The sequence below is a fragment of the Panthera uncia genome (genome assembly GCF_023721935.1).
Source record: "Panthera uncia isolate 11264 chromosome B2 unlocalized genomic scaffold, Puncia_PCG_1.0 HiC_scaffold_24, whole genome shotgun sequence".
NCBI lineage: Eukaryota > Metazoa > Chordata > Mammalia > Carnivora > Felidae > Panthera > Panthera uncia.
The window spans coordinates 56348565-56366778 of record NW_026057580.1 but is presented as its reverse complement, the minus strand read 5'-3'; the positions used below and the strand labels follow the sequence as shown (position 1 = coordinate 56366778).

At 35.8% G+C, this 18214-nt stretch overlaps 1 protein-coding gene and 1 long non-coding RNA gene across 2 annotated transcripts in view; one reads left to right on the top strand and one right to left on the bottom strand.

Moving 5' to 3' along the window:
• Positions 1-12681, bottom strand: part of UFL1 (UFM1 specific ligase 1) — a 33064-nt gene extending 20383 nt beyond the window's left edge. The window contains exons 1-7 of the mRNA XM_049654015.1: positions 12603-12681; positions 11201-11346; positions 10101-10129; positions 9135-9232; positions 8319-8433; positions 6616-6746; positions 82-140 (exon numbers count right to left, since the gene is read on the bottom strand). Of these exons, the coding sequence (XP_049509972.1) occupies positions 82-140; positions 6616-6746; positions 8319-8433; positions 9135-9232; positions 10101-10129; positions 11201-11346; positions 12603-12679 (655 nt within the window). The 5' untranslated portion in view covers positions 12680-12681. The remainder of the gene's footprint in view (positions 1-81; positions 141-6615; positions 6747-8318; positions 8434-9134; positions 9233-10100; positions 10130-11200; positions 11347-12602) is intronic.
• A 26-nt stretch (positions 12682-12707) lies between these two features.
• LOC125938711 (uncharacterized) lies at positions 12708-17704 on the top strand. Its single transcript, XR_007462779.1, has 3 exons — positions 12708-13220; positions 13336-13461; positions 15280-17704. It is a non-coding gene; the product is annotated as an uncharacterized LOC125938711 (long non-coding RNA).
• The last annotated feature ends 510 nt before the right edge of the window (positions 17705-18214 follow it).

Genomic DNA, 18214 nt, shown 5'->3' with positions numbered 1-18214 from the left:
AAATATGAAAAATCAGTAAGTTTTACAATAATAGTCTAATAAGCAGCTAATTAAGTGACATATAATTTAAAGTAAACTCACAGTAAAGCAGCTGCTCTTGAAATCCATATTTTGAAATGAGAGAATTCACTGCTGTAGGCCTTTAAGAAAAGAAAGAAAAAGAACTTCTTACTCATTATACAGTTACACATATTTATGAATTAAAAAAATAACTAGGATAATGAGTTTATGAATAACACCAATTAATATAAATTTTTTTTTAATGTTTATTTATTTTTGAGAGAGAGAGACAAGAGGATGAGCAGGGGAGAGGCAGAGAGAGAGGGAGACACAGAATCCAAAGCAGGCTTCAGTTTCCAAGCTGTCAGCACTGAGCCTGACGCAGGGCTTGAACTCATGAACCATGAAATCATGACCTAAGCTGAAGTCAGACGCTTAGCCAACTGAGCCACCCAGGCACCCCGATTAATATGAAAGACAAAAATAACACCACATTTTACATCCTTAATCAGAATTACACTACTGAAGTTCCAGGGGGAACTGATCTGTCTCCATAATTCAGGATCAATTTACTTTCTTACCAACTTTCCACCTCTGATTTAGTGATACTTGATCTGCCTTTACTTTGTTTTCTTCATTCTATTCTTTCTCTCTGGGAGGCTCTTTCCCCACCTGGGAATAGTCAAGTGAATGTTACAGGATTCTGCTTTTGAAGAAAAATGAAATCTTGTATGTAATGAAAGGAATTTGGAATGAAATACTCCTACTAGATTATGTGGATGACTAGGAGGGATCCACTTAAAATGATCCTTTTTGCTTATCACTATTTTCTATAATGACTACATATGTCTTTTTAAAGAAAAAAAAACATTTAATGAGGTATAATTTATGTATCATAAATCCCATCAATTTTACACAATTAAATCATTTTAAGAAATTTATAAAGTTGAGGAACAATCACTAATAGTTCTCGAGTCTTAAAATGTTTCCATCACCCAAAAAGTTTCATTATAGATATCTGTAGTTAATTCCTGCTTTCACCCCTAGTCTTAGAGAAACTGATCTGCTTTTGGCCTCTAAAAATTTGCCTTTGTAGAAATTTCACATAGATGGAATCTATATGTGGTCTTTTATGTCTGGTTTCTTTCACTGAGCATGGTTTTGAGGAGCATGAATCAGTATTCATTCTTTTTTAATGATGAATAGCATTCCACTGTGTGGAGATACCACATTTTTGTTTATCCATCCATCAGTTGATGGACATTTGGATTATTTCCAGTTTGGGGCTATTATGAATAATGCCACTATGAACGTTTGTGTTCATGTCTTTGTGTGGACATATCTGTTCATTTCTTTTGGGTAGGTCCCTGTGAGTCCTTTTCTTTTATAGTAATTACCTTTTAAATAAGGGAAAATATAAAGAAAATGACCTAGACTTTCTTTTTCTGACTTTATATATTTTCCCTGTTTAAGTCAATTATGCCTGTGTTCTGGTTTGGGTTTAGTCTATGTTTTTATTTTTATGCATATAATTAAGAGACTTTTAAGTTATTCCAAGTAACTCAATCATCTATTGTTGATTATTCAAGATGTTATAAATTTTCTCTATGACAAACTGGGAGAGCAAAAACATTTGTCTGAATATTGAATTGATATTTAAAACCCCTATGTTTGGGAATTTTTGACTAAATCATTATTTTTACCAAATTCTTATGTAGGCTAATTTGTTTTTCATTAAATTGCTTTACCCTACTTTTTCAGCTAAATTATCTAGAATCCCTAAACCAATTAGGTCCATTTAGGTGCTCAGTGAAGTTTGCTCTCCTCTGTTTATAATCATTACAACTTTCTCATGTTTTGTTTTTTTGTGTGTCTTCTGTTCCCTTCCACCTGAACACATCCCTACAAAAATGTAGAGGGCTCCTGGAAGGACTTTATCTTAAAATTTCTGGGCTCATAACATATTGTGGGTGTTCAGTAAATGTTTAATCAAATTTCACATAATTGCTAGCTTTTTTTTGTACACTAAAACTTAGCTGTTGAATTTCTATTTCAATTTGGAATACAATGTAGTTTGGTATACCTACATATCTCGCTCTTCTAATTATTTCCTACTCTTCTTTCTGGCTATCTATAACAACAACAAAAACCTTTTTTAAATCAGAGATGGAGATGTTTTCTCTGAAGTTAGACCAGGAAAGTGGGGTAGTTCCTTATATTTGGGAGACAAATATGACAATATGGTACCTTAAGTGGAACTATCTGGAAGCCACAGAGCCTAGCAACATCTTTTAAGGCTCAGAATTTATTTTTCTCTCATGGTTTGATAATGCCTCTACACAGAGAAACTCAGGGCTAGTACGAGTCAGAAAAAATATTATTTGCTGAACCTGATGATAACTACACTCACCACAATACTTAGCCAAAGAAAAAAGATAAATGTTTGTCAATAAGAAAATATAATTTTAGTATTTTTAAAAATGTTTAGTTATTTATTTGAGAGAGAAAGAGAGCATGCACATGCACACAAGCAGGGGAGGGGCGGGGGGGGGAGGGGGGGAGAGAGAGAGAGAGAGAGAGAGAGAGAGAGAGAGAGAGAATGCATCCCAAGGAGGCTCTGTGTTGTCAGCATAGCCCCCTCCCCCAGCGTGGGTCTTGATCTCACAAATCACAAGGTCATGACCCTGAGCTGAAATCAAGAGTCAGACGCTTAACCAACTGAGCTACCCAGGTGTCCCTATATTTTTAATTTTTTAATTTTCTGACCAAGTAATATATATAAAGAGCACAAAAGTTACAAAACTGAAGCCCCCTCCATTTTTATCACTCAGCTACCCAGTTCTTTTCCCAGAAACAACTACTGTTACCAGTTTCTTGTGTTAGGAGGGTGATTTGGTGCAAGCTGTCATAGCCTGTATGGAGAAAGGAGGGCATCCACATAAGGAAGAGAGGTGTAGCAGCAGTGGGAGCTCAATCACATAAAGGGGAATTAATTAAATAAGTAAACATATCTGACCCTTGAACAATGTGGATTTGATCTGCATGGGTCCATCTTATACGTGATTTTATATACACACACACACACATATATATGACAGTACTATAAGTGTATTTTCTCTTATGATTTTCTTAATATTTTGTTTTCTCTAGCTTACTTCACCATAAGAATATGGTATATAATACATAAAACATACAAAAGATGCATTACTCAACTATTTGTCATTGCATTGGTACGGTTTCTGGTAAACAGTAGGCTGTTAATAGTTAAGCTTTGGCGGGGGGTCAAAAGTTATTTGCAGATTTTCAACTGCAATGTGGGTGGGGGGTAGATGCCCCTAATGTCTGCATTGTTCAAGGATCGACTGTATATTAAGAATAATGGGAGCTACATTTTTCATGGTCAAAGAAGGGAGTTGCAAATATGGAAAAGGAGACAACTAGAACAAAACTAATGGAGGTTTGGAAGGGAACTGGGAGTATCAGTGTGAATTCATGGTTTTTGATAAACATATAGATATAGAGAGGGGTGTATACACATGTCCATGTGCATCCCTTAACTTGTCTGCTGAGAGGGCTTGGGAGTAGTAACAAACAAACAGCAATAAGCAATTTAGTGTCCAGATCTTGGTCTGTAAATAGTACACAAAAAGACCTAGGGTTCTTTGGGGAAATGGCTGATTCCAGGGATGGGACAAGGAAAATATGAACTGAGCCTAGAACTTTTTGTTGTACCAGAAAGAAATGCTCCAAGAATGATGGAGACATATTAAAGGACACAGAGTGCAGCCTGAAGCATGGGCCAATAGCTAAATCAGAGCCCATTAAAAAATATCTAAGTAATGATAATTATAAATTTTAATCCAATGAATAAAACAGGGAGCCAGGAGTCCATAGTGATTTATAGAAATAAACTGAAAGTTTGATAAAAAAGAGGATAACTTACATGATCTCAAACTGCCCTCCCCAAAAATACTTAATTATAAGGGAAAAACAAGTATTTTTATGAAAAGCCTAACAGATATCTGCTTATTAAGAAGTTATAATGTACATCATCAGTAACTACAAAATCTAGACTGTTTACCACCTGATAGGATTCAATGACAAGAACACACAATTACTTCAGTTATACTCCTGTCAAAGATGCATAACCTGAATATCAGAATGAAAAAATAGCAAACAAAACTGAACATTTTACAAAATAAGTGGCCTGTGGTCTTCAAATTGTCAAGGTCACCAAAGTTAAAAAAAAAGACCAAGTAAGTATTCCAGATTGAAGGTGACTAAGGAGACATGACAATCAAATGCAATGTGTGATTCTGAACTGGATCCTTCACTATAAAGGCTATTATCGGAAAACTGGTAAAACATGAATGAGATCCAAGGAGTGGATGGTAGTAATGTACCAATATCAATATTTTGATGTTTGTATTACAGTTATGCGATTGTACAGGACAATGCCCTTATTTTAGGACACACAGACTAGAGTATTTGTGGTGTTGGGACACTCTGTCAGGAACTTCCTGTCAAACAGGACAGAAAAAAAAAGGTTCTCTTGTAACTTTTCTGTAATTGTGAGATGATTTAAAAAAAAAAAAATGGTTGCATTAAATTGCAAGCTCTGTCCTCTAACCTAGTCTTTTATACCAGTGCCTTAAATGTATTAAGTACTCAAAAAATGCTGTGATTTGCTGAATGACAAAAATAAATCACTGTGACTGCCATGTAACAAAAAATGTGCTGGAAGGTAATGAGAGAAGAAGGGAGACTAATTAGAAAGCTACTAAAATAGTCCAGTTAAAAAATGGACTAAAGTGGGGGGAATGGTCATAAATAGGGAAAGTATATAAGTATTTAGAATACAGAATTCAAAAACCTTTGTGTTCTGAAAAAGGGGGCGATGAAAAAAGGATGATGTAAAGGAGGACTCCCAGGATTGTGGGAAAACCAACTGATAATAACATTTACTAGTAAAATGGAAACAAAAGTGGAAGAATACATTCAGGTGGTGTGGGGTGGGGTAGCTCAGTGATAGTGAGTTATTTTAAATATGCTGAATTAGAGGGACTTCTAAAATATTTCAATACAGATGTAGGGTGGGTAATAGAAGTCTGAAATTTAAAAGAAAGGTAGGGTACCTGGGTGGCTCAGTAGGTTAAGCATCCAACTCTTGATTTTGACTCAGGTCATGATCTCATGGCTAGTGAGTTCAAGCCCAATGCTACTCTGATAGTGCAGAGCCTGCTTGGGATTCTGTCTCTCCCTTTCTCTCTGCCCCTCCCACACACAGACACACACTCTCTCTCTCTCTCTCTCTCTCTCTCTCTCTCAAAATAAATAAATAAATAACTTAAAAACAGAAAGGTAAAGTCACCTAGGAAGACAGTAATGGACTAAGAAGAAAACATGGCCTGAAACAAAACTTTAAAGGGTTTTGAAAGAGACAGAAAAACGTGCCATATAAGGCACAACCAAAGGAGTAAGAAGAAAGCAGTAAAGTGCAGTATTAAAACAACAACAACAAAAGGAATGACAACATTTCAAGAAAGAAAGAAGGAAGAGGTAACTGGAATTAAATGGTGCTGCAAAGTCAAGTAAAACAAGGGCAGAAAGTATCCACTAGAGTTCATGACATTGACATTATTGCTTTGTAAGTTGGTAGAAGCCAGATGGACGAGTTGAGAAGTGACAGAAGAAAATCGAGATAGTAAATGTAGACATCAACTCTTGAGAAGGTTCACTTTATGGAAACAAACAAAACAAGATGGTAGATGGAGTAGAATATGGGGTTGAGAGAGGTTTGACTGTTTTAAAATGGGAGAAATCTGGACATACTTAAATACTGATGGGATCCAAAAACCACTGAGGTAAAGTTAATGACACCGGAGAGAGGAGATAATTAAGAATGTAGGTTTTCTTAATTCTATATTAGAGTGTCACTCAGGCTCCAAACATGGGTTCTAAAATCATCTAGCCCCATCTGAGGCTCGAAGGACTTACTTATGTGACTGACTTATCTGCTGCAGCTCACATGGTTATTATGCAATAGAATGAGGACTTCTTACTTTAAACCGCAAGCTCTTTCCTTATCCCAGGATGACTCTATATACTGATTTGGGTATTCTGCAGACCTGCATCTGGGGTCATGAGGATGATTAAGGTAGGGAGTGGGAGGAGATGTGGGTTGAAGAGAGTTTGGCTACATTCTGGGGCTCTGGAATCTTCACTCCCAGAAGCTACCTACCCTTCTATATGTCTAAAATCCTAGAGTCCTGAATGAAATTTTAATAAAAAAAAAAAGAAAAGAAAAAAGAAAAGAAAAAAACCTGATAGAACAGAAAAAGCAAACCATGATCAATGAAATACAAAAATATACATAATTTATTATTATTATTATTTACTTTGAAAAAGAGAACACGAGCAGGGAAGGGGCAGAGAGAGAGAGAGAGAGAGAGAGAGAATCCGAAGCAGGTTCCATGCTGTCAGCACAGAGCCCACCGTGGGGCTCAAACTCATGAACCATGAGATCATGATCTGAGCTGAAGTCAAAACTTGGATGCTTAAACCAACTAAGCCACCCGGGTGCCCCAAAATACACATATTTTAAAACAGGCTTACCGGGTAATAGCACTGAACAGTCCACGGATGCGTGCTTTATGTCGAGCTACAAAAGCTTCAGTAAATATTACTCCTCTGTTATCAAGATCAATGTGTCCATTAATAATTTTACCTAGTCGCTGTGTTAGTGCCTGAGGGTAAAATGCGAATTTTTATTAATTTGAAAGAACAAAATTCTAAATATACATTTGTATAGCCTTATTAAAGGTACAATGCATGCTGTTGTTGTATTAACCACATGATTGAGAAATTTCAACAAGCACAAATTTATAGGATGTATAAGCTAAAATGAAGATTTAGGATCTAGGAAACTTCAAAATCTCACAGCCGGGCAAAGAACCGAATGAGTCAAATAGATATGTTAAAAGGCTTAGCTACATGGTAAGAAGGGCTTTTTCTAATGTAAAATAAAATTGAATGATTAACCAATTTTTCTAGATATAGGCAGCCTGAAACATAGACAGTAAGACATATACATGGGTCTTGAAGACTCTATCTGGAGCTTCAAACACTGAGTAAAATAAATGTTATTCCAAGATGCTGAAACCTAGGGAAACGTAATAACTAAAGAGTTACCTTCTTGGACGCAATTATCAGTAAGTTACTTGTGCCCAGAGATCTATACTAGCAGACATGATTTCCTGGTAACCCCAAGAGAGTATTTCTCCATAGCTACATTATGACTGGGGTCAGGTACATCTGAAATAAGTCTGGACATATTTCACATCCCAAGATAAGTTAAAACTACTCAAGGCAGCCTGGCTGATAGTTTTCTGGTATAAAAAAATGCATTTCAAACCATTTCTTAATGACTTTTTAGAATACTGCCTGTAATATTCAGAAAAACTAGAACTGAAAAATGTTAAGAAACCATATGTATTTCCAAAATGTGTCAGCAGCACAGTTTTATATGAAATCATTTGGGGCTGTTCTGATATCTTTAAACAGTGTTCTAAAAATTTATTTTTTGACTTTCTGTGATCAACATATATATATGCTCACTTAAAATAGAACTTAGGCTCCTGATATGCTCTGTAAAACAGATCTGTATTCAAATTGTATTTTAGATGCAATTATAGGAAGTCACTCTCTTAAAATAGGTTAGTAAATCTGTTTGTATTATAAATTAATCTCATGCAATTATGGTTTGGTAAATTTTTGTAAGTTGGATTTTCTTAAAGAGATATATACCTAAAAAGAGATTTGGCTTTTCCCTTATTTATTCCAGTAAATACAAAACAAAACCATCATTTATTGAGTACCTCCATTGTGCCAGACATCTCACTGATACACCATATATATAACCTTATTGAAGTCTATGAAAAAGACAATTATTCCCATTTTAAAGATATGGAAATTCAAGTACAAAAGAGGTGAAATAATTTTCCTAACATTGAATAACTAAACAGTGGCATAAGCAGAATAAAATCAAAGTCTGTTTAACTCCAAAGCACATGCACTTTCCAGTATACAAAATGAATGTCTATAATTCTAAAATGGCAAACTATTTTAAGAACAAAGAAATAATCATTTCTAAATGGTCTGTCTCATCAGAGCCATCAATGTATTGGAAGCATCCCCAAAATATACAACTACATCAATAAACACTTGCAAAAAGTTAATGCTACAAAAGTCTAGTTTTTTTCTTCCAATTAAAATTCTTTATTTACCTGAAAAGACACTAAGCTATTAAGAAAAAGTACCTGTGTCAGAAAGTTTCCAGGAAGATCATAGGTCTTACATAGTTCTGATATGGTGACCTGACCACTTTCTTGCAATTTATCATTTACCTCTTCTGCTAACCGATCCAAATAGTTGCTAATAGTTAAAGAAAAAAAAATTACAATTATTTTCCTCTTTTATGTGCAATAAGGTATGCTCACAAAATAATGAATAGGGTATGTTTAGGTAAACATAAGTCATTATTCATATTCTGAAAATTATTTTTCTTATCAATGTAATTAATGTAAGGTTAACCAAATGATAAATGCTGGGATTTTTTTAACTATGTAAATTCTGCATTTTTCATTAATATTTTTGGAACAAATCTGCTTTCGGAATTAAGATCATAGAGTAAAGATTGTAAGAATTATGTTTATGCTGCTTTAATAGAAAAAAAATCAAAGTTTTTATTATTCCCAAGTACTCCATACAATTAAGCACTTACTTTTTTTTCTTTGAGAAAGAGAAAGAAAGTGAGTGGGAGAGGGAGAGAGGGAGAGGCAGAGAGAGAATCTTAAGCAGGTTCCATGCTCAGCACGGAGCTGAGGCAAGGCTCAAATTCATGACCTTGATATTGTGACCTGAGCCAAAAATGAAGAGTGGGACGCTTAACCAACTGAGCCACCCTGGTGCCCCAAGCACTTACAATTTAAATATAATGATCCTAAAAATGAAAATCAGCACTTGAGTTCTAAATAAAATGCCAAACTGGTCACAATTGTTCTAAATTTAAACACTATGGAAAAAAAAAAAAAAAAAAAGAAACATAAAAAAGTGCTCCTAAATATTGTACTTACTCATCTATCAGTTGTCCCAGAACTAGCTGAACATGCTTTTCTGATTTTACAATGTCACCAATTCTACTTTCAATATGAGTCAGATCCACATTAATTACCTGGAAAAAAAATAAAATTCTATTAGTGATAAGTTCATATTGTTTCTTAAGTTTGAAACTATATATTAGAACATTTTTTTCTATGACTTTTATTTTTATTTTTTTAGTTTATTTATTTTAAGAGATAGTGTGAGGGGGATAGGGGCAAAGAGAGGGAGAGAGAGAATTCCAAGCAGGCTCTGCACTGTCTGCAAAGAGCCTGACGTGGGGCTCGAACCCATGATTGGTGAGGTCATGACCTGAGCTGAAACCAAGAATCGACAGAGCCACCCAAGTGCCCCAACCTATCTTTTTAAAAACTTACTTTCTCTTAGATGAATTTCAAATTAATTTGAAATACTGTCAAAAGTCTCAGTCAAATAAAAATGAGAGGTTTATTGCTTATTTACTTTCATTTCTGAACAACTACATTTTCACTTGTTAGCAAAGTTTGCATTAAGAAACTGTACTGTCATACAATAGGCAGGATTTGCACAAGATTTTCCAGCTTCTTGGATATAGTGTAACTTGTTGATGACATGTGCTCTTATATTTTATAAAAATATCTTCTTCTTTTTAAAATATTTCTTTACTCCTTCCATATACTAAAGTAAACATGAACATTATTTTTCTCCCTAAATACTTAAACCCTGTTACAATGAAAAATCATAACTATGAGTTTACTCGGTAAAGAATAAGCAAATAACTAAGAAAGAAGAACTTATTAAATCAATTCAATATGTCAGAACTTATTAATTAAATATATTAGTGTGGGATATAAAACTATTTCTTCACAGATACACAAAATAAGATACCAGTATTAGTGAATTCTTAAGTCATAGTATCAAAAAATTGAGAAAGGAAAAAAATTTATAAATTAAAAATGTACCTGTTGTAGATCAACAATGTTTACTCGACCTTTAAAGAAAAGACATTCATTGACTTTAATTCATGTGTAAGTATACACCAGACAAAAACTGTAAATTTCAATAGATTTACATCTTGGACAGTTGAAGGCCCCCTTCTTGAAAGCACATAAAGCTACAATAATTACCGTTTTCAAATGCAAACCATTAGCTGAATACATCCTCATGGCTGAAGGCACAGGCAATAATTTATTTTTGAAGTTTCATTTGTCACATTAGGCCAATAACGAACATCAATTGATTGATACACAATTTGGCCAGATCTATGGATTTAAGATGGACTCCCCTGGCAGAATTTATCTATTGTACCAAAGTGATACTGACAATTAAATTCAGATGAACTCATTTAAAAAATTTTTGGAATGAGTAGATTTCCATGTATTGGCAAAAGAAGTCTGTCAAGTATTCCAAATTATAGCTAATATTTTCTTAGCAATATGGAGGAAGATGAACCAACACCAAGGGTATATCTGATAACATCTAATGAAGAGCTGTTTTCATAGTTGCTTATATTTTAATCAAAGTGTTCAAATTTGCTCAGTAGTTCAAATTAAAAAAAAGAAAAAAAAACTTTTTCATATGCTTATAATTGCATTTCCCATGATATACAGGTATAGCACCATATCGTTTCCTAATCTGCAAATACTTAAAGGTAAGTTTTTTTTTAAAAAAGTGGCAGTATAGCTCTGATTTTCAACAATTTATAATCCTTCAAAATCTCTGTTCTCATTTCATAATTACCACCTGATAATAGACAGCTAAGTACCCTCCCCTGCGTCATGCAATAAATTCATGAACTGTGAATAGGAACAGTTGATTAATTCACACACAGAACACATAACTCAAAATAATAAAAGATGCTATTTTGTAAAGTGACGATATTTGACTTCATTTAAATTATATGATCATCTTTACCTGAAGCTATTAAAAACATTAACGCTGATTTCCATATTAACAATTGAGAAGAGTGTCCCACATCCTCCAAATAATTTATTAGTTATGTTTTATAAGTTTTTTCCCTCTTCCAAATAACCAGAAGAAAAAAAACTAAGGAATTACTTACCTCCTCGGACATGTAGCTCATCTCTCATTTCTTTACTAATTTGGGCTGGAGTAATATATTCCTTCCCATCAAGTGTGTGAACTACATCTAGCTGTTTCTGAGCAATCAATTTATTCACAATCTCAATGCAGTTCCGCTCTGACAACCTGAGGAAAACAAGAAGTTTTAAAATGCACTTGATACATTTGGTGCTTAACAAACTTAACAATTTATGAACTTTTAAAAAAAGTTTGGGTAAAGAGTCACTAAGATTTACATTACAAAATCTGTACCTTTGATTAGTATAACCATACTGATTCAATGTGTTAAAACACACACACACACACACACGTACACACACCTCTTGGGAGTAAGCAGGTTTACATAAACTTAAATCATGTACCTAACTGGTACAAACCATTCTATTACAGAATTTCAAGTCTGCTCTCTCCTACAGGCCTGCTTGTACCCTTCAAATCTGAATAGAAAAGTTAGCACATATAATTTAGGTAGCACATATAAATTAGGTAGCCCTACTTTTACTTCAATTCCCAGTTTAAGTTCAGTAAAAAAACCAAAACCAAACAAACCGGAATTTTCTTTAAGTGTATAATTGCCTACTACTATTGGTCTGTAGGCAGGGGATATGGCCTAGGAAAACCATGACTACAACTGTTATCCAAGCTCTTAAGTATGTGCCCTAGTTTGTCCTCGGTACTACAAAATACAGTATTAAGGGATTAAGGTCTTCAAGCCCCATTGGGAACAAAAACATCTTAGTAAGAGATAGTCAATGGATAAAAAAGGATTCTATCAACATTGTTTATGTGTTCTGTAATATTAAAAAGCAGAGTTAGGGTGCCCAGGACACAATCCCGCCAAGGTTGGTGGGTTTGCAAGAAATGTCAGTGTCCGGGAGTTCTTAAAAATGACGGATGGGACCATGGGTCTGGCCTGGCACACTCTCCTGGTGGACAAAAAAGGCAAAATGTTTAAAGGGTCAACACGGCATTTACAAAGTACTGCATTTTGTTGTTGCCTCTCCCTTCCAGCTTATTCTAGGTCAGGAAGTGCATAATAATCAATTATGCCATAGGGGGTTGGGTAAATAAGGATCTGAGGGACACTCTTAAGACAGTGAGAAATCAACAGCTTCAGCCATCAAGAGGGCGGGGCGCGGCAGCACTTGGCTGGGGCATGGCTGGGGGCGGGGGATGGTCCGGGGCGTAGTAGCTTTCGGGTTTCAAAGCTGGGAACTATACTTGGAACTGCAATCCAGGCTCGGGGAGGAAGGTGAGGGCGAAATCGGTGACACGGCCTGGGAAGGTGCGGGGTCCAGAGCCAGGGATCTGCGGCCTCAGATCTCGGCGTGACTACCCAGGGGCTATTTTGGATTCTGCAACGAAAAGGGAGGGTCAGGCACCTCTGTGTGGCCTCGGCGAACTGCGCCCGCTGAAAGTCAGCCGCCAACCGCCTGATCTCCTCCCAGGCGTCCGCCATCCCGGCCCTACTCGCAGAGGTTCCGAAGAACTGCCGACACGTCAGCCTAAAGGAAGCGGGAGGCGAGGCGGAACGGGCCGCGCGGAGGGACAAGAGACTCCTCCCCCGACGCAGATACCGAACGCGCGCGCCCCGCTCCGGCAGGGACGGGCCGGAACAGCCTCAGCCCCGCCCACCTCACGTGGCGGGGAGCGTCCTGCTTGTTGTGAGGCGGAAGGGCCTTGTTTGGGAGCCAGGTGACTAGGTTCCTGGAATATGGCAGGCGGGATGCAGGGGGGCTCAAGTTAGTAAAGTGTTACTTTAGGTTTTCGTATTGTCAATAGTGTTTAAGAGCAGTGTTGATCAAATTAACTACTTTTATTTTTCTTGTGCCCTTCATTTGTTTTTGGGGGAGGAAAGGGGAGGAGATGTGCCTGTGCCTGCGATTAGTATCTCTTCTTCGCTGGCTATTAAGGAGCAGTACGTAGTGAATTATGTTAATTTTTATATGGACACAGAGCAATTGTACCTTTTGGGTGACAAATGGGAGACAGTACTGAAGGTAGGTACTCTATTTTTTTGCACAAAGATGACTAATTTGGGTACCGTTAAAGATTGGGAATTGCTTTCCTGTTATTCTAGATTTAGAATGTCATTCTTTCCCGTTTCTCCTATAGGGAATATTGGCTCTATCAAGTAATGAAATAGGAACATATGATAATATGCATATATAGCTACCGATGAAACGGAGGAAGCAAAGGGCACCTTTATTTTGCTTTACTCTGCATTGAAATCAGTAAAAGGTGGGTATTTACTCTGAAGTAATTTACTCTGAAGTACTCATTCTCTGTCAGATACCATGGATTACATTGGTTGGTAAGGCAGATATGATCTTGCCATAAACAACTTATAAGTCTAATGAAGCAGATTTTTTTTAGTACTTAATATAAACTATAAAAAGTAGAACAATAGGGAAAATACAGCATACCATGTGATCACTTGGCATCCAAACTTGTTACTTACTATATAGGACTCTGTCAGCCTGGAGTCTACTTTTTGGCAGCATCAGCTGCTGCACACCACATGTGGATTGTGGCCTAGACACACCAAACCCTTTCAGTATGTTTTCTGGAATGCCTGTCCTATTCCTCACTGCACCATGCCCCCATTTATTTTGTAACTTATTTTTCCATGATGTCCCAGATTAAATAAAACTCTTCAATGAAGCCTTTTTTTAAATTCCTACAATTATTGTAGGAATTATATATATGGTGTCTAGTAGCTAAATGCATTATTGTCTCTAATAGCAAGCAAAACTACACTGCAATTTTTACTTACTATGTCTCTAAGTCTGAGCTCCTCGGTGCTCCTTAGCATTAGTATGACATCGGGTACATAGTACCCTGGTATACTCCGTATAGGTTAGATGAACAAGTCAGTGTAACTGTTTTGGTGCAGCATTTTACTTTGGTATAGTAATAACATTTACATTTATTCCTAAAAAGCAATAATTCCTAAAAAAAGGAATAATTACTGATTGTATTTTTTAGATCCTAGACTAAAATGGTAGCCACTAGCAAGATGAAGCTATTTAAAGTAAAGTTAATTAAAATTAAATAAAATTATACCAACAATGAACAAGTGGAATTTGAAATTGAAAACACAATACAACTAGCATGCCCAAAATTACATTGGCACCCCCAAAAATGAAATACTTAGGCATAAATTTAGCAAAATATGTACAAGATCTATATGAAGAAAATGACAAACTTTGATGAGTGAAATCAAAGAAGAACTAAATAAATGGAAAGGTATTCCATGTTCATGGATAGGAAAACTCCAGGAAATCTTATATTTTCAAGATGTCAGTTCTCTTCAACTTGATCTATGATTCAATACAATCCCAATCAATTTCCCAACAAATTGTTGGGTGGATATTAACAGTCTTATTGTGAAGTTTATATAAAGAAGCAAAATAGCCAGAATAGCCAGCACAATATGGAAGAACAAAGTTGGAGGACTGACACTACTGGACTTTAAGACTTACTATGAAACTACACTAATCAAGATAATGTGGTATTTGTCAAAGAATAGACAAATACATCAATGGAATAGAATAGAGAGTCCAGAGATAGACCAATATAAATATAGTCAATTAATTTTTGAGAAAGGAACAAAAGAAATACAATGGAGAAAATACAATCTTTTTGACAAATGTTACTGGAATAATTGGATAGTCACACACACACACACACACACACACACACACACATACACACAAATGACTATAGATGCAAAACTTAAAGCTTCATAAAAATTACATTTGGAGTGGGGTGCCTGCGTGGCTCAGTGGGTTGACTGTCCAACTTGTGATTTCAGCTCAGGTCATGATCTGAGGGTCATGGGATTGAGTCCCGCATCAGGCTCTGCACTGAGCACAGAGCCTGCTTGAAACCCTATCTCTCTCCCTCTGCTCCTCTCCCCTGCTTGTGTTTGCACTCTCTCTCTCAAAAAGAAAATTACATTTGGATCATAGATCTAAAAGTAAAATGCTACTATAAAGCCCATAGAGATAACAGGAGAAAATTTAGATGACTTTGGATATATCACTGACTTTACAGATACAATACCAAAGGCACAAAGCATGAAAGCAAGAACTGATAAGCTGGACTTGATTAAAATTAAGAACTGCTCTGCTAAAGTCAAAGTCAAGAGAATGGAAGACAAGATATGAACTGGGAGAAAATCTTTACAAAAGACATTTCTGATAAAGGACTGCTATCAAAATATACGAAGAAGTCTTAAAACTCAAAAGTAAGAAAACAAGGAGCCCAATTAAAAAATGGGCCAAAGACCTTAACAGGCATCTCACCAAAGAAGATGTATAGATGGCAGAGCCACCTATAAAAGGATGCTCTGTATCATGTCATCAAAGAAACACAAATTGAAATAAGATATCACTACACAACTATCAGAATGACCAAAATATGGAATATTGACAATACCAAATGCTGATGAGGATGTGAAGCAATAGGAACTCATATTTGTTGCTAGTGGGAATGCAAAAAGGTACAACCACTTTGAAAGTTTGGTGCTTTCTTACAAAATATAAAAATACTCTTACTCTCAATTGAACACTTGCACTCCTTAGTATTTATCCAAAGAAGTTGAAAACTTATGTCCACATAAAAACCTACACACAGGTATTTAAGGCATCATTATTCATAATTGCCAAAACTTGGAAGCAGCTAAGATTTCCTTCAGTAGGTGAATGGATAAATGAACTATGATACATCCAGGCAATGGAATATTATTCAGCACTAAAATGAAATGGGCTATCAAGTCCTGAAAAGACATGGAGGAACCTTAGGTGCATACTGCTAAATAAAAGAAGCCAATCTGAAAAGGCTACATACTGTGTGATTCCAACTATATGACATTATGAAAAGGCAAGACTATAAAGACAGTAAAAAGACCATTGATTGTCAGGGGTTGGGGAAGGTGGAGGGATGAATAGGCAGAGCCTGGAAGATTTTTAGGGCAGGGAAAACACTATGATATTATAATGATGGATGTGTGTTGTTATCATACATTTGTCCACCCCAATAGGATGTAGGACACCAAGAGTGAGCCCTAATGTAAACAATTAACTTTGAGTTATTATGATGTATTAATGTAAGTTCATCATTTATAACAAATGTTCCACTTTGGTGAGGGGATTTTGATAATGGAGAGGCTACATATGTGTGGGTGCAGAGAATCTAGGGGACATCTTTATACCTTCCTTGCAATTTTCTTATGAACCTAAAACTGCCCTTAAAAAACAGTTTAAAACTTTAAATAAAATATAAAAGTTAGTCCTTCATTCACAATAGCCACTTTTCAAATGTGCAATAGCCATATGTGGCTCATGGCTATCTTATGGAACAGTATAGAAAACCATTTTCATCTTCAACAAGAGCTCTATTGGACAGTCCTGGTTTCAATCTTTGATAAAGGCACACATTTGTTCACTCTGAAATCATGAGACTCAAAACAACTATCTGCACCTAACAACTATACCTTAACTGCAGTGTCAGTTATTTTGAGTGGGGAATAAGAATGAAAGGGGACTATTTCAATGTTGGCTAACATCATGATAAAGAGTAGAGGAGCTTTAAGTAATCTAATGTATGAATAGGATAATGGTAAACAGTACAAGTGGCTACTGAATAAGAGATGAGAGATTCCTCTTAAGAACAAACTATATGTAGACTTGGAAAATAAAGCTTCATTTCTCTAAAAAAACCTTTCTAACAGCTTGTGTCTACAGACTTACGTCAAATTTTTGACACATATATTATGTGGGAAGGACTCATGGTCCTTCACTACACTAGGTACATGATTGTGTACGGATGCTACACTAGGTACATGATTGAGAAACCATCCTCAGATTCATTTTAAATTCAAAGGCTAATAATATATTCTAACATTTGTAATATGGATTGATGGTTTCTTTGATGATATGAGATGTGATCCTGTAAAATTCCTCCAAGGTAAACCATACTTTTAATAAAATTTGAAGACTTTTTCTTTGTTTACTAGAAAATAAAACAATAAAATGTGAAGTACTTTTTCCAACTCAACTAGGAAAATAAACCCAAGCAACTGCAAAATGTGTATTCTTAACCAAGTCATTGCAGAGAAATTACAAAGACATTGTGTTAATATTGTCACTGATATTACCTTATTGTAGTTAGGGATTTAACAAGCACCTTGATACCACCATCAAAGATGGCAGTTCAATCTTATGCATAGAAAGCATCAATACCCTTGGAAGCTACTATGATTTATGGGTGAAAGAAAAGCCAAAAGGTCAGAAAAAAGAAGATGAAATTGAAGAACTAGAAATAAGGGAAGCAAAGAAGGTATAGAGGGTGGAATAGTTAACAATACCTCTACGGGGTCAAAGAGAATGAAAATAAATGCAAACCCATTGACTATTAAAGCAAAGAGGTTATGACTTTTAAGAGGGGATTTTTTTTTTCCTGCTATGATAGCAATGGAAGTTAGATTGTAGGATACCTCAGGAACAAATGTGAATAATGGGAGCAAGAACAAAGAACTGATCAAGTATTAAATGAATAGAAGATAAGTCAGTGAAAAGAGAGATTACAATAATGTTCAAGAGGTAGGCAGCAATTACGCAGGGACCATAGAATCACAGCGTATTAGGGCAGGAAAGCCTCTTCAGATCAGTATCAATAATTTCTCTGCAAGGCCCTGGCAGATTATGTACTTTTTGTGTGACCACTTGAAGTGATGAAGTATTCCCTTCTTTGCAAAGTAGGTTAATTCATTTTGGGACAGATTTAACAGAAATTCCTTCCCTATACTAAAGCAAGATCTATTTCTTTGTAACTTCCGTATTCTTTCCTAGAGTCAACAGAATGACTCTAATATATCTTTCCCATGACCACTCTCAGATATTCAGTATGTCCCTCTTGTTTTCTTTCTCTAAGTTTAGCATCTAAGATCCTTCATTAGATCTCCTGAAAGAATTTCCAGACCTCTAGA